We start from the raw sequence: 23640 nt of genomic DNA on the forward strand, positions 1-23640 counted from the left end.
TTAATCCTCCAAAAATATTTTGATCAATTTTGATTCTCATAAGCTTGTCCATTTCATTTTTAGTCCATGCATTTAACTTATATTATTAAGTGATGATCTAACATTCATATAGATATGTCACATGAATAATTGTTGCTGATGTGATAGTCGTGTTATTTTTTTAAAAATTAATTTTTTTAAAATTGCCAAAAAATATATTCCAATTTCTATTAGAAATCTCAGAAAGTTTGACCATTTTTTTAGTGATTAAAAATGGTTAAACTGTTTTCTTAGGATTAAAAATAAAAATTGGGAAGGAAAAAAAAAACAGTATCACTTTTTTAAACTACTGACCTGTCCTACTACTTGGGTCAAATAGTAGCTTTATTTCCTTTTAAGCCTCCCTTTTCGATCGCATGGTGTTGTTCCAATCGAGATAATTGACCATTTTATTGGGTTTGCGTTTTGTTATCACCTTTCTCCTTCCAATCTTCACCAGCAACAGAGGACCTAGGATTTGAAAAGGGTGGTTGGGAAGGGATAATTGGTGTGGATGGAAGCTATGTTCTTTTCTAATTTAATCTATCCAGAAAGAAAAACAAAAAAATTGATGTACAATTCCATTTCAATGAAATTGAGCTTTCTAGAAAAAGAAAGTATTTTTTTATTCATTTTAATTTTCATTGTGAAAAGTTTATATAACAAAATATTAAACAAAATGAAAACTAAAAATAATAAAGCCATTTTAACTGTTTCTTATACAAATCACTTGCACTCTTGCACCATGTAGTAGCCTTCGTCTATGAATGTTTTTTTTGGCAAACGATCAAATTTGGAGGGCACATCCTGTACTTACAAGGACGAGCAGTTAATTATCAAACTTAACAATTAGCTATAACATTATGTTTTTGACATATAGATATATATAGCTTATGCTTTTAACATTAATCACATGTCACAAACATAACGGTGTCATGCCGATTAATTTATCTTGTAAATGGATGCAGCATCCATGGTGGGATGTGAGTAGTGGCAGTAGGAACTGTTCGTGCTTCAACAACTTCCTCCAGAGGCGCTGCTTGCAAGGTCTCACTGCATCATTTTGACACTTTTTTATAATCTTATACAATACTGTTATATGTACCTATACTAAGATATAATTGTCCTAGCTAGTATAGGCTGCTGCTTCTCATTATGGTGCGCACTCTAGCATAGTAATGTATGTGTGTAGGTGCATGTGTGAAAACTTTTCATATATAGCTACTATGGTAATGTCATTCAATTCCCTTTATAATAATGTTTTACAATTACCGGCTTATATATATTATTTAATCATAAATTTTCTTTTTAAGATAAGTTTGTTAATTTTTATAATATTTATCTTAAAAATTATATTTTTCAATTTTTAATTAATTAATAATATGAAAATATTTACACTAATTTATAAAAATTAAACTCATCAACAGTTTAACATATTGTTCTAGCAAAAGAGAAATAACAATTTTTAACAGTTACTAAGCTTCCTAAAATGTTTATATTATTATTTAATAACAAATTATCATTTGTTGACTTTTGTCATATTTATGTTACTTATCATGATTTCTAATTGGCTGCTGGTGTATTAGGCTAATATATAAAAATCAAACTCAATAATTAACATATTGTGTCTAGCAAAAGAGAAATGGGATCTGTAAGGGATCTTAAGTCGATGTTGACTGCAATGTGGGTGGAACCAAAATAGACTTGGTACTAGAAATTAAGAATCTAATTATGTGTAAAGTTACTATGTCTTTATTTCATTCCTGTAAAAAATTTACTCTAAATTATGTGGCAGTACATCATTAAAATAGTCAAAATTATGAACTTCTGCATATCTATAGGTTCTGTAAATTACATTTGGACCATAACACCACGGCACTGGTTTTTGATTGCTATTGTCATTTAAATTAAAAGACTCGCATGCATACTCGTAGTAGTAATGATACACGTAAAATTTTGCTCTTATATAAAGGCTCCACTACAAAAGGGTGACATGAAGAGTCACAACCATTATTTGAAAAATCATCAGTTTAAATTACTAAACAATACATTCAGGTACAAATGGGTTTTCGCATCATAAGTGGATAGTGAGAATAGTTTGTCTAACATACACAAAAGGGTATGGGTTTTCTAAATTCGGAGCAACAAACATTGTCACGTGGAGAACCCTCTGTAACTCAATTAACAACTCACAAAATAGATCCTTAAAAAGAGATGAAGAGTTTTAAGTGTGACTGACACTCAGACTAAGTATTAGTCTCATAACCCAGCCCTTGGCTGAAGCTTGTTTGAATACCTCAAGATCGATCCACTGGGAAGCCGAGGCTCTAACTATTGTGGATACCAAAAAAAAGACGTCATGTAGAGGAGGTAGGGTATTAGTTAGATGGGAAATGAGAGGGGAAGTTGGATTTTAGGTGCAAGAGGGAATGATTCGAATGGAAAAAAAATCTATGCTGGAAAAATTGATAGAGGATGTAACTAGTGTTCAGATGAGACAACATTGTATGGATAAATGAATTTGGAAAGGGAACTCTGTAGGGGAATATTCTGTCAACTCAGCATAGTGTGTTTGCTGCAACAAAGTAATGTTTGTGCTGAATGCTGATACATGTGTCTTTGACAAACTCTGGCACCAAGTAACTTTTCAGCTGTTGCTTGGAGAATAGGGTGATCAACAAAATACAAACAAAAGACAATTTGAGAAAGCGAAACATTTGGGTGGAAGAACAAGGCTACTCATGTACACAACATAGTATGTTTACATGCAGACTTTCTTTTTTATCGGAACCATTGCTGTGATGTGAGTGGCTAGGAATAGCACGTGGATCCTAAACGCCACTTTATGCAACATTCATGGGTTTGGGAGAAAAGAAATTGTTTGGCGTGGAGGGTTGTGTGGTTTGCGGTTATATGGTCACTTTTGGATTCATAGGAACGATTAATATTATTTTTAGAAATGAATTTCTGAATAGTGAAAGTGTCATGGATCAAGTCCTAGACATGGTTATCATGCAGGATGAAGAATTTCACTTTCTCTTTTTTATGATTGGACTATACTTCCTTTGGAATGTCTAAAAGGATTATAGGACACCAACACCATTATGAGATATGGATTTACTGTTACATATAATACTAGGAGTACAAGTATGAATAGCTGTTGCAGTTGTTTGTTGAACTCGGATGACTCAAGAATTTGTTAAGTTTAAAGTAAATTTAAGAATGATATATTTTATTTATTTATAAAATAGTTTATTAAAATTATTATTGTTTTGTTTAAAATTAATTTTTTGGACTTTTTGTAATGCAAAAAGAAAAAATGTTAATTATTCTCTTTATCCTTCCAATAGAGACACATGCACATAAGAAATGAGAATAAACAAATAAGTATTAAGAGGTTATTGACTAATGTGTCAAAATGGAACAATAATCAAGTAAATTGAAGAAGCGGATGAGAAGACAGAAAAATATGAGAGAGGGTAAGAAAAAAAGACAAAATTAGAATTGAATAGGAAGAGAATATAAATAAAAGAAAAGTTTTTGAGTTTCTTTAACAATTAACTATTAAATCTCTTTTTTCTAATCAAAGTTATAATATTGGTGAAAAATTGTTTCTCATTAATTGTTACTTACGGTACCAATAAAAAGATTAATAGTTATTTATAATATTTTAATTAAAATTTATTTTCAAATATAATTTTACAATAATTTTTTTTTGAGATATATTAGTACTAAAAAATAATTTTAGGGCTTTTTTTTCTTTTGATCTAAAGTCCTTGCTTGAGCCTTAAGCCGGCCGTGGTTGGACTAACTTTCTGTGTTTAAGCCCTTGCAGCAGTTGTGTTACTGTTCACACGAATGAGTAAAGGACGCAGAGGAAAAAAAAGAAAAGAGGTTTGAAACCTAAACTACTGATACATGTAGAAATTACAGAAACTGTGTATGCATGGTACCACACGCGTGCTGGTTTATTTATAATCATGTATCAGTAGATATTAGATATACATGGTACCACACACATAATCCCTAAATATTAGATATACAAATTTACATAATGATTAGATATTTAACAAAGTCCATGCAGTGAACTTATAGTTGGGTATAAAATAGCATTGATATAAGTATACTGGTAGATGAAAGGGTGACGAATTTTGGCAGGTTATTATGTCAACTAATGAGATCGATGTGGTATATATCCCTTGCACCCACTGTTAATATAATATTTTTTTTTCTGACAAAAAACACACAATACATTTATTTGCATAAAAAACTATGGTTATTAAAATATGAGTAAATAGTGTATGTATTAGATATTTTACACTGTGATGCACAAACTATTATGTATGAGTAACATTAAACTCTTAAAATATACTAATAGTCATAATCTCACGTCTCATTTTCAAATGCACCTCACGGTTAGGAGTTACCCTAAAACATTTTTTAAAAAGGTATATATATTTGTTGGTTAGGTTTACATTTCAGTATCTCTATCGGCAGCAATTTTTACATTAAAATCTTCAGCCTCCTAGAGTTTGACTACTAAAATATTCCTCCCAATATTTCAAAAACTTATGTGCTACAAAATCAATTTGCGCACTTTCAAATGAAAACACATTTCAATACAAGTATGTGATTCAGATCAAATTGGATATATAGTAAATTTTAATCATATTCAATGATTCAAAATCAACTATACCTATTCCTAAACTTGTGTGGTTGAACCCTGTTTGAAATATAAATCATAAGGATAATAATGGAAGAGAAATGAGATGAGATAAATACCAGAGTGTTAAAGAAGGAACTAGTCTTTGTTGTGGTTGTAGCTCTGGAGGGAATGTTAGACCTAAGGTTTCTGGCCCGCAGTGTGGAGGTTCAACCACTGGCTTCCCTTTCTCCTTAATCTATACACAGATGTAACAAAATTAAAGTTATTTTTTTTTATCCTTTGTTGTCTAGAAGTCTGATAGATTAGAGAGGCACATGTGGCTTCTACCTTCTTTGTAAGGGTGCCATTTTGCTCTTGCAATTGCCTTGCCTGTCACGTGAAGACCGAAGATTTATATATATAGATATAGTTATTTTATAGATTAAACTTTAAAGTACGAATTTAGTCACCATCCAACAACCAACATTGTTTTTCATTTTATTCCCTACATAAATAAACTTTACATTTTGGTCTCCACTTGAATAATTGTTTACAAATTAATCCCTGCCACTTATTAAAGTCATATCAGTGTTAGATTTTTTTTTATCAAAGAAATTTTTTTTTTATCAAGTATATGAAACTAGAAATCAAAATGTAGAATATTTTACCTATATATGGTCTAAAATGAAATATAAATTTTATGTATGGACAATCGAAAAATGGTACCAAATATGAAAATTGAATCTACAATATGTTATAACTTTGATAAGAGATACTACTATAAAAATCACTTTTAAAGATGGTTTTTATGATGATTTTTAACTATCTTTGAATTTGTGGTCATGAAAAATTAACATTTTTCATGATAATTTTTAAACATTCTTAAAATCTTGATTTTTACATTAATTTTCTTTAAAACTGTCTTAAAATGTGTTTTTTTTAATATTAAAAAAAATTAACATTTTTAAGATGATTTTTTCTTAAAAAATTATCTTAAAAAGTTTACTTTCTAAAATAATTTTTTTAATGAATCATCTTGAAAAGTGTTATTTTTCAAAATCAGATTTTATATAGAAGGATGGATAGATAGATAGAATAACTAGATTCATTCTATAATGTGAAAAATATGATTGTTTATAGTATAGTTTAGATTTCGTAACAATTACAAAAAACATCTCATGAGTTACAAAATAAACATCATAGAATAAATAAATAATACAACAAAGATAAAGGTCGGTGGTACTACTGGGAAAGAGGAGTTAGGGTTGAAGAAGAGGGAAAGACGAATTGGAGAAGAGAAATTAATGTTTTTTTTTGTTAATTTCAAAGATGGGTTTTAAAAAACCATTGGAGAACACTTGATTTTTAAAACGGATTGTATAAAATTGTCATTAAAAAATGTCACCGAACTTTGGACGATAACAATTTTAGAAAAATTATCTTAGATTTCATGTTGTTAAGTCACTTTTGTAGTAGTGAGAGTGACATGTATTTGCTAATATTTTTTTATGTAATGATTAAAATTTGTTTGAACTAAAATGAAAAAATAGTTTTAATTAGTTGAGTGAGCAAATTAATTTTTAATTTAAACTTTTTTAGAACAGAAGAAATTTATATTTTTATTCTTTTTTTGGTAGAAATATCTTTATTCCTAATTGTTTTTTTCATAGATCTTGCAATCAAAGGAAACTAAATGCACTTCGATACAAACTTTAGTATAAAAAATAAAGTCAAATAATCAGAGTAGAAAACAAACTTTAGGAAATTATGCCAGTTCAAATCAAACTAGTACATATGTCTTTGAAGATGTGACCTTAACGTCAGTTCACATGAAACTCAATGTCAGATTGTATATCGTACATTCGTACCTACACAGGTTGCATATAGGATATAATTAAAACTAAAACAACCCTATGAAACTCGATATTTGACGTACCGCTTTCTCTTCAAATTTTTACTTCATTTTCTTCCTATGTTTTTCTCTTTATCCTAATTATATCTGCATTTTTCTCTCTGTATTTGTCTTTCTTCTTTCTACTTCAAAACACTCTAAAATAGGTAAAATAGGTGTAAGATTACATTTATGTCAAAAAGAAATTAAGTCAAATTAACGAAATCTTTTGTAGCCTCCAACCGACTTAAGGAAATATATATGTACTTCAAGAAAAAGTTGTGCAGAATTAGCCAAGAAATAGAATAAATTTATATGATCAACCCTTTTCTCCTGTACATTTAGACCCTAGAATTGCACTGCCATAAGGAAATTCGTAGCTATTAAGATTTTGGTAAAGAAAAAGTAAAAACATTTTCTCTTGCTTCTTAGTTAGACTTGATGTTTACCAAACTTGTAGCGTCGTCGTTAACGCACTTACTCTCTTAGTTCAGCATTTCCTTTCCCAACATCTCTGAATATCAATTTATATTGTGAGCCAATATACACACCAATATTATCTTAGCTATATCTATTGAGTTTGGGAATCTTATTAGTCATCTTCAAAAATTCCTGGCTTTTGATACTGTTTGTATAGTAAATGAAACTTATTATTCACCACGAAATGAAACTTCTTGATTGAACTTTCTAGACTACCACGAAATACAAATTGAACTCAAATGAAACTTCTTGATTGAACTTAAATGTAAGACTGTTATTGAAACACATGATACTTCTAGACTACTCTTATAATGAACTTAACCATAAAATATTCAATGGACTTATTGACCACACAAATACAAGAGCAAATATTTTAATATAAAATTTAAATGCAGTTTCTTATATATTTTTGATATTGTTCTCCAAAAATTTGGGATTTGGACTCAACAATTTATGCTAATCTTTAATGCAAACTTTAATATAGCAGATTACTGAAGTAAAATTTGAATTATGATTAGAGAACAGTACCAAAAATATACAAGGATAATATAAATTATTATGAGGCAAAAAATTATTATAATTAATTTACTAAGTGATAGCCCAAGTATGCATACAAGTTTTTATTAATACTTAAAATCTACAAATACACAAACCATGAATACGAGAAATGCATGAACAATATTTAATCATCCGCATGCATATTGTTATTTATGATTCCAATGCTGTTTAATGTTAATGTGCCTATATATCCTATATTACAATCTAATGCACACGCCAATATCCAGTAGTAAATCCCCGTCCCCAACCCGTTACCTTTTTCTGCAGATCTGAGATGGATTCATTCATAACTTGGTTCTGCAAGAATCATAATGATCGGTCAATTGAAGTTTAGCTGGCAAAAAATGTTATATATGCTAATGTTAATTTAGGTTTCCGATTGCATTTTCTCCATTTGTTTTTTTATTTTCTTCTTTCTTGCAGATGGTAGAGTAGTTTTTTTTATCGGTTAATGCTATTGTTAGTAGAGGAGATCGAATTTAAGATTTTTTTTATTTTTTTTTTCTTTAACCATTTAATCCATCTTATATCACCTATGAATACTAGAGTAGTGATATTCATCCAATCTATTTTGGGGTGAATTGAGGTAGAAATATGAGAGACATATATAGAAAAAGAAAAAAAGTAAAGAAAGAAATTGACAAAAATGTTAGGTGATGTAATAGAAAAATTAGAAAGAGAAAGAAAAATGAGATATTGGAATAGTTAGATGGAACAAAATGTATTGTCCCAAATGATAAAAAATTAATCTTTCACCTGTCTAGTTCGGATCCGCTTTATAGCTGTGTCAAGCTGATGCTCTAAACTCTGAAGCTCTCTCAAGTTCAAGGGATCCAGATCTTGTCCCACAAAGTTCCTACATTGAACATGTTAATTGTAAGCTATTTATAATTAATATTTTTTATAAAAGTAAATGGTTTTGAAGCATCTAAAACTAGAGAAATCATTAAATACCACTGCCAAAAATATATGGAATGATTTTAATCTAATATTGATTCATGTAATTATGGAATGATTTTAATGAAAAGATTGTCTAATATGATGATTGTTAGACTTAAAAGTATATTAAAATCATTGGCAATTATTTTTAAGTTATTAAAATAAATCTCTCTTCTCATTTCATTAAGGGTAATATTAGCATTAAAGAAAAAGGAATTTGAAAAGAAAGTTACAGAGAAAATTATCAGAAAATTTGTTTTACAGATGGAATAACTTCTCTTCCCTCTAAAAAGTTTTTCATTTTCACTTTGTCTCGGGTAAATGAAATGTGGGAGAAAAAACACTATGTAAAATCAGAGAAGAAAAGGCCAAAACCAAAGATCTCTACATCATCTCAGGAATGAATTAAAGGAAATCAAAGAAGAGAGAAACATCAAGAGTTTTACATGATAAATTTGGGTAAGTCTTCTGAATTCTCTTATGAAATTTAGAGTATAATAATAATGAGAAATATATTATCCAAGATCTTGTATTTAAATTTCTTATATATTGAATTTTAAGAAATTACACATGAAAATTTTACTAACAGTTGTAAATTGAAAAATTTAGCTATATCACCAGAAAACTGGTTATGCACAAATAACGATCTCAAATCATGTAACAATTTCTCCTAAACCTGGGCATGTGTACGTGGTGCTCTTGTGCCCAATTAAAACACACACTCAAACACCTTTTTATGCCAAAGAAAATTAACAAAACCACCTAAAACGGGTGAAAGCTATAATTAATTTCCTGTTGTGCAACCAACATAGCTCAAATTAAAGTAATTGTTAAGTTTATATTGAAGTATCAAGTATACCTCAAGTTCCTCTCTAAGACTTCAACTTTGCCGGTGAGCTTGAAGCATTGTAAGGACCAGTTTCCCTACAATAAAATGATCTTTAATTGCTTCTGATATGAGAATATATATATATATATATATATATATATATATATATATATATATATATATATATATATATATAGACACACATTGAGCCTATTTTTCAAAACCAAATAATCAGAAAATTTGGTAAATCTTTTTATATTGAGTTTACAAAACAATATATTGAAAACTGTTTTGTGTAATTTTGAGTACTTTTTTTTTCATACTCTTGGTACTTGTTTGAAAACTCATTCATTACATTCTGACGTGATCCAGCCTACAAAATGTAGCTTCTGAGTCAAAAATGCACGTCCATCAAAAAATGACGTAAAGCCAAATATTCTGTAAGTGTTATTTATATCGTTTTTGTCAATTTTTTTAACACGTTGCTTTTAATATCACCCGAAGTATATAGGACGAATGGTTTTTTAGATGATATTCTTTCTACTCCTTCTCTGTGTGAAAAAAAAAAATATCTCTTTATAAAGGTCCTGTGAAGTGGATATACCTATAAAATTTTTGACTTAGAATTCCACATTCAACTATGCATTGTAATAGGAATCAAGTCTTTTTTCTTTGTTTTTCATTCAATTGTTGGCCCTCACTTTTTTAGTACATTGATTGGAGGTTAGAGGGAAATTGATGCCCTAGTAGTGAACGAGATTTTAGTATCATCATCATACTCAAAGCTTAAAGACTTAATTTAGCTACCAAATATACTTGCAAGTTTTATGCTATTGCATTCTTTTCTATTTACCTCACCGCTCTAGCTAATATCGGAATAAGGCCCAATTTATGTTTTTTTTATAACAAAAAAGAATGATACCTAATTTATGTCAAACAAAATCTTTTTTATTTCCTGTGCTCTTGTTCTTCCATATTATGCATATATCTAAAGAGAAATCTTGCATCCTCTCCATGTGCATCATATAAATATGACGGAAAGCACAGGAGGGGCATTCATAGTCTTGGGTGATGCATTATTACGTTAGCATAGATAATAATAAAAGCTATGGTCCGAAGAGGTACCTGTGAATCATCTCCGTCTCCAACAAGTTGCCCTATATGGGCATGTCTCTCATATCGTTCCAGCACGTTTTCCATGCTATTACACAAGAAAATTACTAAAGTTTATTATTCTATTCACTATATAATTACAAAAAAAAAAAAAAAAAAAAGATATGCAGCTTTATAAGATGTTGTATGTATATGCTAAGTAGCCTAAAGGAATTGAAGGTATATGAGAGGAAATTTGACCACATAATTTGTTTTATTTTGAAGATATATGTTTTGTCCTTCCAAATCATTCCATGGTCATATAAGACATGATTGTATTTCTCTTACCTTTAGTTGGCACGAATTTTGAAGTGCCATTGTGTAAGAATTAACAATTTGTTACTTTTAAGAGACCTTAAACATTAAAACAAATACACACAAGATATATTAATTATGTCTTTTGTGCCTTCAGCTTAGCTTAATTAGAAAATCCCATTACGTGGCCTTCTAAGCTAGGGGCACTGTACCCTCCACTTAACCTGCCAGTTCAGCCTATAAAATTAAGGGATATTCCCAAGATTTTGAAACTTTGATCAATTATACCTAGCTTGTTGCTTCTACCAAATATTTTTTTGCTACTAAATATGTTTCACTCAATATTAAAAAAAAATGGCCATTCCCAACATGCTGCAACTACAACTTTTGACCAATTGTACCTTGGTGCTTCTACCAAATATATTTCACTCAATATAGCAAGTAGCTCCGTAGCTGACTATATTTCGTACAAAACAACACATGGACAAGGTATTAGATGCCTATTAGATCACATGATGGCACGGAAAAATGGAAATATGAGCGACTACAGTTCATTTTCGGGTATATATACGACTGGAAGAAAGACTAATAGAAAATAAATAAATAAAGGTTGAGAGGAATAAATGAATATGATAAATAATGTAATGACAAATAAATAGAAGTGAGATGAAAGAAAAAAAAAGTAAATGATAGCAATAACTCTAGCAAAGAGATATGTTAGTAATGTATTTTATTATTGGTTAAAATTTATTAAAAATTAAAAAATCATATATAATGTGAGTGTCGAGAGAAATCAAATAAGTTGATGGCAATGTCTATGAGTGCCGAATACAAAAAAAAAAATTGTTTATATCGGTTAAAAATATAATCGGTGTAATTAATCACATAAATAAAAAAAATATCACCGTATTTTATATTACAATGTAGATCCAAAGATATCAAATATTGTTTTTGTAGTAGTGTTTTCTCCCAGGTAAAAAGTTATCTTCTCCTATTCAACGACAAAATCCAAGCATATTATCTTACCAGTTGCCCAAATCTGTAATCAGAGTATTTTTATCCTTGAAAATTATGAATAATCTCGGAAAACACTTCATTAAACTTAATCTTCCTGATCACACATCCACCGAAATTTAGCACTGTTCCCACACTTTATCTTTCTCTTCAACTCAGCAAAACCAATATGAAGCACTATTTTTGCCATTGACCATAACATAAATCCTTTCACCAAATAGATGATGACTATAATTTCTTCCACTAAGATAAGGAGGTTCAGCAAAAACATACTTCCTACATACTAGTCAAATCCCATTTACCTTTTGAGATGTATATTTGTAACTTTATTTAATATATTTAACAATAAAGTGAGTTTTTAAATAAGATTTTTGGTTAGGCTAGTATTTCAAAAAAGGTAAGACCAATTCTTAAAACATGACGTTCTAAACAAATTAAGTTCAGCATATAAAACCTAGAGCCATTCCTATTCATTTTGCTGCCAATGCTTTATTTTTTTGTCTAGATGACATGTATTTTTTATTGGAAATAATTATATTTGAGTCAGGTAAAACTATTATGGATAATAAAGATCAAGATTCTTGAACTCGAAAATCTATATAAATTCGTGAAAGCTCTATAAACTCGACTCAAAGACTCGTAAGAGTCTACTTTATATAAAAAATGATAAAGTATCTATAAATAACATATTAATTAACCATTTCAATACCATAATATAACAAAATAGTAAATTACAAATTTTATAATACTAAAATAACTAGTAATATATCACTACTAGATAAATTCAAACTACATAAAATATAACAAATAATAATTTCACACAATAACAAAGCATAACTTCTTAAAATGATAACACATAAAGAACTTTAAAAAAAGACAAATGTCACTTCAATAATCTATAAAATAACTTAAATCAATAAAATGCACACATTACATGAACATTTTAAGTTAAATTTCTTAATCCAACAATATCTGATTTAAACTCACGAGACTACTAAGTCTGCTTCCAGTCCACTAAGTCTACAAAAAAAAAAAGTGTTGGTTAATGAGTTATCTTAGAGTGTGCTTTTGAACTCGTAAATTCTTCCGAGTTTACAAGTTAAGTCAAAGGTTTGATAACCATGACAAAGATCTCCCTTAGAGTATTTAACGCAGATGAATATCTAAAATTTAAACCCAAGACCTTTAGTTAAATCTTAAAAACCTCACGATAGTTAATTCATGTGTTTGGTGGTTTTCTTCTTATCTTATATATTTTAAATCATGTCTATATATTTTAGCCTGTATTTTATTAACTAATTGTTAACGGTATACTCATTTGAGAAGTTATATTTATGCAATAAATTCGTATGTTGTTTTTTTACAATTAAGAACCAAATAGAATAAATAAATAGGTGTGAGATGAATTAGTTAAGGCTTAAATATGTTGGAGATCTCTAAAATATATACAAATTTTGCAATTGATTCCTGAATTCTTTTTTTCTTCTAGTGGATTCCTGAAACTTCAAAAGTTTTGTCGAAGATCTCTGGCATTAGTCTCTCTGCAAAACATGATGATGTGTGTGTTAGTTGAACACGTCAGCAATACACGTATGAAGCAACGTCAGAGGTATTAATGACATGGCATAGCACCTAGATTTTTTTTATATTTAATTTAATTTAATAATTTTTTTTTATTAATAAACTATTTTACCTCTCTCTTTTCTCTCCTCGATCTTCTTCCATCCCCCACCACCATTCACTACCATCTCCACCACCCCCAAATCAGTCAGCACCAAAATAACAATCTAAAAATGAGACATAAACATGTTTTTCCTCGAAGTCACAGACACCCTTTTCATTACTTGAACATTTGGTTTGCTTCTAATGTTCCTTGTTTGTCTTCAGTTGTTACACTTTTGGTCCCTTTTTAGGTTTTGGTGATTTTCTGAAGACCCAGGTTGGAATTCACAAAGATATGAGGTTTTCTGGATTTGGGTGTTGCGAAAGTAGAGATTTTGTTGGGTTTTTGGGATGAAGATTGAGGTAGGGTTGGGAGGGGTGTGGAATGAGGAAGAGAAAGCGATGGTGGTCGAGGTTCTAGTTCCAGGGTCGTTCGATTACTTAGTAGTGAATTCGGTTTCGAACGAGAATCTGTTAATGGCATTTGGGATCGATGAGAATCTGGAGAAGAAGTTGTCGGATCTCGTGGAGCGCCTAAACCCGTCGAACTTCAGTTGGAACTATGCCATCTTTTGACAAATTTCATAGTCAAAGTATGAGGATTGGGTTATTGGGTAGGAGATGGGTGTTGTAGGGAGCCAAGAAAGGGAGAAGAGGTTGGAGAAGTGAGAATTATTGTTGATAGGAAGGTGAAGAGGAAGAGGAAGAGGGTGTTGAAGAAGCTGCACATGACTTTTGGGGGTTCTGATGATGACATTTATGCTTTTGGGTTGGACCATGTTATTGATACGCAAATGTTCTTTCTTGCTTCCATGTACTTCTCTTTTCCCCAAGGGCTTGGGGGTCTAGGTAAGTGTTTTGCTTCTGGGAAGCATTTGTGGATTTTAGATATGTTCAAATCTCGTTTTGATTACTATGTGAGGTCTTTCTTGGCCAAATTTGTTGGGATTCAAACTGTTGTTTTGGTGCCTACTAATTTAGGGATGGTGGAGATGGTGGTGCGCGGTGGTGGGGGGATAGAAGAAGATCGGGGAGAGAGAAGAGAAAGCTAAAATAGTTTATTATACAATTAAATATAAAAATAAAATCTAGGTGACATGCCATGTCATTGATACCTCTTATATGACTTCATACGTGTATTACTGATGTATCCAACTAATGGATACGTTATTACGTTTTGGACAAAGATTAATGACAAGGATCTCCCACAAAACTTTTGAAGTTTCAAGGATACAACGAGAAGCAAAAAATTTCCAGGAATCAATTGTAAAATTCGAATATATTTTAGGAATTTCTGACATATTTAAGTCAATAATTAATAGGATAGATAAAGAATAATAAAATATTATTAAAAAATTATTTTGATTTGATATTTTATCTTTTAATTTTGGATCAATTTGGTCCTTCCGAGTAGTGATTGCTTTGTATTTTAAGTTACGATTTTGAACTCTTTTTGATGATTTAAGAAGTAAAGATTATCTCATTAGATTCATCTATATGAAGAAATCTAACTATGTTCAAACAAAAAAGAGTCATAAACATAGTGAAAATTATATCACGTGAAAAATGAGTTTAGTGAGCAACAAAAACAATTTAAAAATCTAATATTAGATTTTTTTTTTTAGTTGTGTATGAAACTCATCTTTCACACATTTTTTACCATGCTTATGACCTTTTATGGTTCAAATATCAATTGGGTTCCATAATTTTCATATAGGTAACAAGTTTTGTCTTGAATTGATTAAAAATTAAAAATTGTGTCCCAAAATAAAAAAAAATGATCAATTATTTTAAGTGAACAAATTGATCTAAATTTAAAAATAGATGACAAAAATCAATTTTTCAAAAGATAAAAGATTAAAATAAATCTTAAAAATACAATAAAATATCATAAATTATAATTTAGGCTTGTATAATTCCTTTTTTACTATACTATTCATTCATTACTTTTCAGCATATTAACCTAGAACACTATTTTGTTTCTTACCATCTGCATATCACATAGCGTTTACGTAATTTTCTCTTTTATCTTATTTCTTTTGTTCCTTACAAAATCTTCCACTAAAATATTGTTGTATATCTAGCATTTCTTTTCTCTCTTTTATAGAAAAATTGTTAATGGACACCCTATGCTTTTTAATACTTGGAGAGTAAGAAATACTTAGAGTAAGAAAGAGAAGAGAAAAAAGTATAAGTATGAATGTATGATATATTCTATATTATTTTTATTCAAAGCTGGAAATGGAACTATAATATAAATACAATAAATAATATGAAGTAATAAAAAATGAGATAAAAAATAGTAAAGAAAATGACTACTAAACATTTTGGGAGGGATAAAAAAAAGACATAATTGATGATGTAATGTGATAAAAAGAGAAATGAAAAGAAAATATAATATTGACAAAATATCTATAATTTGATGTTCAAATTAAAATAAAAATTATGAATTTTAACAAAGTGTTTGATTTATATATATCTCTATATATGGATCATCAATGAAAAAAAGTCAATATATCAATACTTTTTTTATTTAATTTTCACTTATCCCTAGACATGGTACGTAGATTAAATGACAGCTTCTCTCACATGCAAGGAAACCTGCCCCTGCCATATCAGTGGAGGGAAGAATAGTGTTGGAACAATAAAGTCTCTCCCAACATCCAGAGATCCTCTACCTGCCTATAATGCAGTGTCTGAAACACCAACAAAGGTTAAACACCTCTTAGCAGAACCAGAGGGAGGGCCCTCCGAACTTTAAAAAAGCTGGGTGTGCATGCAGAATTCTACTATTTACTCTAATATTCTGAGAGTCGTTCACAACACAACAACGTATTGTCTAAAACATTAACGTACAGATGCCAGGACCTGATGGCTTAGCAAAGAGAGGGCCCTCCACGACCGTAAATAGTTGTTATGAAGCTTCCTATAGAGACTAAGACTATCATGCATTTTTTTTTTTGTTGGATAAATCTATAGTATTCCTCTGGTGAGAACCAAGCATTTATGAAGTTGGCATCCTCCAATAAATATTTTTTGAAAAATATTACATGAATACGATAGGAAAAAACAAATAAAAAAAATGAGAGGTGTTGAAAAAGTGTATAAAATAATGAGATATTTATGTATCATTACTCATTTTTTCATATGCATTAACTTGCTATCAAACCCTTGGTCATACGCTTAAGAGGTAAAGATGTTTGTCAATTATGTCATACCATGTAAGTTGCATATTTTTTTAAGGATAAAGATGCATGGACAATGGACATTCCGTGCTATTTGATACCTTGATAGGAAAAGAGAAAGAAAAGCATGTACCATAGGAGATATATGATTTGAGAGAATGAAAAAATAAAGAAAAAGAATGAAAGTCACATAAGTGTCTGTAATATATGGATGTTCATATATCATTTTTCATTTTTTAACCACTATAATTAAGATATGAATAATGATCCCTTGACATGTGAATGCTCATTAACACCCAGAGAGATGAAAAAATAAAACAGAGAAGTAATAGGTTTATAGTAAATATGATGTGATATGAAGAAATAGATTAAAAAAAAAGTCTCACATACATGTTTGTTAAAAAAGAGTGTTCAAATATCATCACTCGAGACATTTGACTCCATGATATGACTCAAAAGTGTCACAAGTTTCAATCTTTTAATTTTGACTGGTTATAAGATTAATTTTTTTTATCTCAGATTTAGTCGAACTTAAAACTGCACGCCTCTCCTCAAGATGTATTTTACGAAAATTAAATTTTAAGTCTTTCTTCATGAGTTTTATCATGCATGTGTTGTCATCCAAACCACAATGATAGATAATACTTTGCATATATGCAGCTTCCTCAAGAGGACCACATCAATTGGAGTCTAAGTGTAGGCTCCAACCTGGGAGTTAATAAGGTTTCATCGTCACATGGTGTAATTCAACATAGGTTTTATTGTCAATCACACTTTCCACTACAATATGCATTTATCACTCGTCAAGGTATACTTTCCTGCAACTGCAGAGAAAAAGATAAGAAATAACTTGATGTCTCTTTTTCTCTCTATTAACGGTGCAGTTAGTAAGAGATGATCCAAGTCGCATACACTGCATGGTCATTCATGAATCATTACAAGCACGTTGAGTTTTCAGTTCAACTTATCGAGTACGAATTTTGAGATTAAATTCAATAGTTCACTGCAAATTGAACACAAAAAGGGTGGGGATACTTTTACAAATTTCATTTTGTCACTAACATCTATTTTCAACGAATACCCAAACATGCACTACGTTGATGTATCATGTTGTGAAAGATGAACCTAACCCTCTCGACTAAACCTAACACTCCCTCTCTCGGCTCACTCTAACTTGTAAGGGTAAGGGTAGCTAGCTAGTTCCAAAGGAACTAAAAAACGTAGAGTATATGCCTGCTAGGAACACCCTAGGAGCACTGACAAGACGAGCTATGTATAATATATGTCTCACAAAAGAGACCTGGTGCTGGAAATGAACTCCTACCTATTAGGGTCTTGGGAATATGTAGACGTACACTGACAGTTCTCATGATTTGAAAGTGTAACCTTAAGTTACAAGACATTTCATCCCACAACTTCCACACCCAAACCACCAATACCAAGGGCACCACCACTCATAATGAATCCCTTGAGTATCTAACGAGGATATATGAGAAGAAGTCCAGCACGAAAAACACAGCAGTTTGAACCGTAAAATAGGCTTTCTCTGGTTAAAAGTGTTCACAGGTTGGATTGGTTCAACCCAAACCAATTATATATTTAATTGAATTGGTTTAATTCAAATTTTGAAGAAAAAAAAAAAAGCAAAGTACAAAAGTTGATGCAAAATTTAAGCGCTAAGTTTAAAATATATTAATCTAAAAGTTAAAACTTAATTAATTAAATTGGTTTGGGTTAAGAAAAAGATATATATGATAACTTAATTCATTATAATTGGTTTGGAGTTAGAAGACATGACTTGATGGCAAAAGGAAAAGAGAGGAAGGAAAAAATCATGGTTTCAATTTTCCCTAATAGAAAATTAATAATTAATAGTTAATATTTACCGATAAAAAGATAAATTTCTTTGGTTTAGATTTGAAGTGACAAGAACCAATAGTTGAATCAATTTAATTGGTTTATTTGGTTTGAATCAATAGACTCATTGGGTAAATTTGATAAATGAATATGATTAATTTGATAAGACTTTGAAACTAAAAAGAAGAAGCAATGCTATATCCTCTAACAAACCTTCTTAATACATTTTATAGTAAATATTGAATGAAAAATAAATGTATTTAATGTCTAGAAAATATAAAATAAATTTAAAACTTATCATCAAAATGATAGGAGGATTTGTAGGATGATAAAGTATGAGTTTAAAATTATTTAAAAAAAAAGGTGCAATAGGTATTCTAGAGTAGTTAAAGGATAAAGTGATAGATAATTTAGAGTAAAATAGTTTATTAAAAGTGAAAACCAAAAGAATATTGACAATACTTCCATTTTCCAAACACCAACATTTTCGTGTTTCCGAGAAAAAAACCTACTAAAAATAAATACTCAGGTTTTTTTTTATGAAATTAGTTAATGAGAAAGCCGATTGATATATCACACCAATAATATAATGAACTCATAAAACACCTGTGCTTTTGCAGCCATTTCTATCATCTTATGACATGTATGTTAAACTTCCTGACTAATGCATGTATGCCTTATTGCAGGACATGTACACACCCGATCCCCCTAAGTGTTCTTTTTCTCTTGAAGAGTTGTCACAAGGCATTGTCCTTCCTCCCCAAATAAAAACTTTATAAAGAGTAACCATATAGAAAGATGCGTGTATGCCTTATTGCAGACAGACATTTAATGCATTAGTAAATCAAATTTAATTTGAAATTACAGAATTGAAGATCAGAGGCCAGTATGACAATGATGGATATCCCTATTTCATAGAACTCTTTACCACCAATACTTTTAAGAAGAAAGAAGTAAAAGGACATAACACACTTAACAATTGATTAAGTATATATTAATTTAATTCTTCACTTTACAGAACACTCACTTTTGTAGCTACCACCAAATTCGAATTAGAGAAGATGACGAGTGAAAAAATATTTTTTAAACTAAGTTTGGATCATGAGTGATTTGTAATGTCTTTGGATTTAATTAATCAATACACTTAACACTTTCATGAGACTCGTGAATCATGTTTTGAGATAATATATAAAAAAAATTGTAATTGTGCACTTTGACGATTGACGACCACCTGGGACAAATAGGGGCAAATACATACCAATCAAATTAATAGTGCTTTAAGATTTGTTATGAGCTCTTGTAAAGTTTTAAGTATTTAGCCATTTAATTTCCCACTTTACAAAACACTCATCTTTGTTTGACATTGCCAAACAATATTTTAATCTTTTTCACTGAAATTAGTTCAGTCATTAAAATAAATGACTTTTTGCAAAATGAAGGGTTTAAATAAATGCTAATAATTACAAATTTTTGGATTAAAATGAGAGTTTACTCATTAAAAATTTATACATTTATTTGAATATATATATATATATATATATATATATATATATATATATATATAGAGAGAGAGAGAGAGAGAGAGAGAGACTCTAATCAACTGTTAAAGTTTAGAAATTAATATATTAATATATTTTTAATATAACCTATACAGCCTTACATGGTTACACTAGATTTCAACATACGTGAATTGCATCTTAAAATTATAATAAACACATTTTGTACGAATATGTCTTGCTAAAATTGTACGATCTTTGACTGCTCTAATACCCTCAAGTAACATAATGAAATTATATCAAGCAGAAAAAGCTCCATATATTCAGTTCAATGTTTTTTGGGGGATTTGAAAAATTAACAAAAAAAAAAAAAAAGGCAAGCTATTATTTTGCTTGCTTTGGTATTTATAAATTAAAGGGGTATGGGGATTTCGTTGCAACTATTAGTTATTACAATGATAATATGTCAAACTATAAAAATTAATATCATAAAATATATGATAGTAAATTTATGAGGGTCTAACAAACACTCCATGGATCCTGTTAAGAAAGTGTCTCAATTCGCAGGCCTAATGCATAATTTGTGAACCAAACAGAAACAGTGCATGTTTGCATAGCAGTTAAAAATGTTGTGATACACGTTATAACATAAATTCAACAAATAAAAACAAAATGAATAAAATAGCAAGGATTGTCGATAAAAATATTTTTGCCTCAAACATAATTTTCAACTGTAAATCAAACATGTTTTCAATTTTCAACTGTAAATTGTATTTTGAAAAAGAAAATATTTGATAACATTATGTTATCTAGAGAGAAAAAGAAGTAAGAGAAAAATGTAGTATAATAGATTTATGTTGTGATAGAAAAACAAATTAAAAAATGTAGTATAATAGATTTAAAATAAATAAATATTTGTGTTCAATACTCTTTTGAAAAATATAGATTCAATTATTTTTTGAGACCCCTTTGGTATAACAAAGAGAGATAAGAAGGAAAGGAAAAGACAGAAGTGTAATATTAGATTGGTGATAGAGATAGATAAAAGGAATATATTATAAAAAAAGTGATGTATGCTATACAATATTTCAGTGCCCTTCCATTCTCAAAGCTCTTCAATTTCTTTCACTTTCTCTTCCCAAAAATTATACTATTACACCATATAATATTTGAGTGCCCTTCTCTTCTCTTTACTGGTGTATAAAATAAACAGCCACACTACCAGGTTACAAAATCTAAGGGAGCAGCTAGCAGCAGCCAAAATGGCATGGAAAGCTCTATTTTTTGTTTGGTAGTGGATTGTGTGCATTTATAGGGAAATAACCACTAATAAGACAAACAACTGCATAGTACAGCATAATATAATATATATACACATCTACCAAGAATACAACATATTGGAGCTCAGCAAGATAGTCCAATTCCAATATTAGTCAAACTTTTTTTATTTACGTTCGAGCCAGCAAATGCACTGTCTTCACCAGAAAGGTTATTTAATTATAGATATTTATAAAGTAATTATAAACATTTAGCAAAATGAATATAATGTAAACTTATTCCATAGAATTATAACTCGGATATGTGTCACCAGAGGGTAGAATGCATTAAACCCAAAATAGGAAAAAATAAATAAAAAAAGGTAATGAAAACACAATAACAAATTAACTAGGAAATTGTATGGAAATGTATATTACTACTATTTCATTTCTTTTTACTGCACCAAGGTTTGGAAACACCGTCTGTGACCATGAGTGGCAGCATCAAGTTTTTCAACTCATCACAACCGCGTCATAATCGCAATTGTTACAACATCAGCTGCATTTTTCTTAATTTTTCCACAATACCAAAGATTGCAACGAAATTGTAATCACGGCCGCACAATTTAAAACCTTCCCGAGTACTATTTCAGTTTGACTTTGAAGCAAGCTAGACAGCGAATAAGTAAGAGGTAGAAAATTAAGCAAATATAAAAGATAATTAAAGAAATGATTTAAAGAAATTTGCAAAATCTAGAATATTATGTACGTATATACATACATGGTTTAACAAATATCTGAGCTATAAGGAATCTAAGCAAGCACTTACAAGTACAAAATAAAAAAAAAAAGGAAAATAATTAAAACAAATAAGGTGGAACTGAAAAGGTGAAGCAAGGTGGTTAAATAACAAACCTGGATTCAGAAGAATACTCAAAAAGCTTCCCTTTAGCATTGAACACAATCAGTGCTACTTGAGCATCACAGAGCACAGAGATTTCGTTGGCTTTCTTGCGCAGCCCAGTTCTCCTTTTGGAAAACGTCACTTGGCGGCTGATTTTGTTCTCGATCTGCTTCAGCTGAACCCTCCCTCTCCCCATGATCTTCAAACTTTCCCAATCAAGAAAGAAAGACACAATAAGATAAACAAGTGAAACACACAAACACAAATAAGGAAACCCTAGAGTTAGTGAAGAGCATAGAGAGAGAGAGAGAGTATAGTACCTAAGGGAAGACAAAAGAAGGAAAAAGAATGAAACGAGGAGAGTAACTGGGGGATTGTGTGTGTGACGAATTCGATTATATAGGATGGGTATCTTTCTATTTTCGTGGTGTGCTAGAACGGTTCTAAAGTGAAGCCAGTTTCCACGGTGAAGAAAAGTAAAAGATAAGAGAAAAAAATAATAATAATAATAAAGGGAAATAAAAGCCAAGAATGACAATGAAACGAGGTTTGGTGTTTGGTAAAATGCGGTGTCGAGTTTGCATTGGGTGGGAGAGACCGGGTACGATGCGTTGTCGATGAGGGATTGGTGGAGAGGGACACGTCGTTGATGTCATGGATGGTGACAGTGCCGTACGAGGTTGTGGGTCCCAGGGCTCTAACATGCGGACGAGAAACTGGTTTGTTGTGTTTGTGAATGTCACTCACACTTTAGTTCTCGCTTCTATTCTCATTGATTATTGCCACCATTTTTTTCTGCTCATAGGTTATGAAATTGTTACATATGATTTTATAATCTATAAAACCAATTTTCACAATCATGTAAGGAGAAATTTTTTAGAATTTAAACTTATGGATGAAATTAGATTGACTTGAATAACGTATATCTTTATATGTTGTATTTTGTCCCTTAATTATAAGATTATGGATTGATCTTAAATTATTCTTTTTTTTAGAGATATGATCGTTAGTGATCCTAGCAATATTTGTTACAACTTATGATTGATGTGATCTGGCCTATAAAAAAAAGATTGGCATGATCTTCATGTTGGAAAAAGAAGAAGATTTTATTTCATTTGACACACAAAATACAAGAGTATGATCCCCTATTTATATTAAAATAGAGTGATCATTCACATAATTTGCTTATTCAAGAATACTAAATGCTCACATAATTGCTTATTCAAGACTTTGTAACTTACAACCTTACAGCTTTCATCTTCCACAATTTAAGGCTCATAAAACTTGTTATTATTATTTTTCTAATTAATATCTAACATCCTCCCTTAATTGGAAAATTCTTCTGCACACCAAGTCTTGCTCGCAATCTTCAAAAATCTTCAAATTTGAGAGGCTTGGTGAAAATATCCGCAACTTGATCTTGAGTTTTCACATGAGTCAATTCTACTTCTTTCTTTGTAATGCACTCTCTAATGAAATGATACCTTGTATCTATATGT

The 23640-nt window shown here is 30.1% G+C and overlaps 1 protein-coding gene across 1 annotated transcript; it reads right to left on the reverse strand.

The window, feature by feature from the left end:
• Nucleotides 1–688: 688 nt before the first annotated feature.
• Nucleotides 689–22622, reverse strand: LOC114381797 (truncated transcription factor CAULIFLOWER A-like). The gene is made up of 9 exons (XM_028341014.1): nt 22462–22622; nt 22153–22347; nt 10486–10561; nt 9391–9455; nt 8349–8448; nt 7848–7889; nt 5012–5053; nt 4801–4919; nt 689–1071 (listed from the first exon to the last, which is right to left on the reverse strand). Exons 2-9 carry the CDS (start codon nt 22335–22337, stop codon nt 966–968), a joined length of 735 nt encoding a protein of 244 aa, XP_028196815.1. The 5' UTR covers nt 22338–22347; nt 22462–22622; the 3' UTR covers nt 689–965.
• Nucleotides 22623–23640: the final 1018 nt, after the last annotated feature.

This window comes from Glycine soja, chromosome 13, assembly GCF_004193775.1.
Source record: "Glycine soja cultivar W05 chromosome 13, ASM419377v2, whole genome shotgun sequence".
NCBI classification, from domain to species: Eukaryota; Viridiplantae; Streptophyta; class Magnoliopsida; order Fabales; family Fabaceae; genus Glycine; species Glycine soja.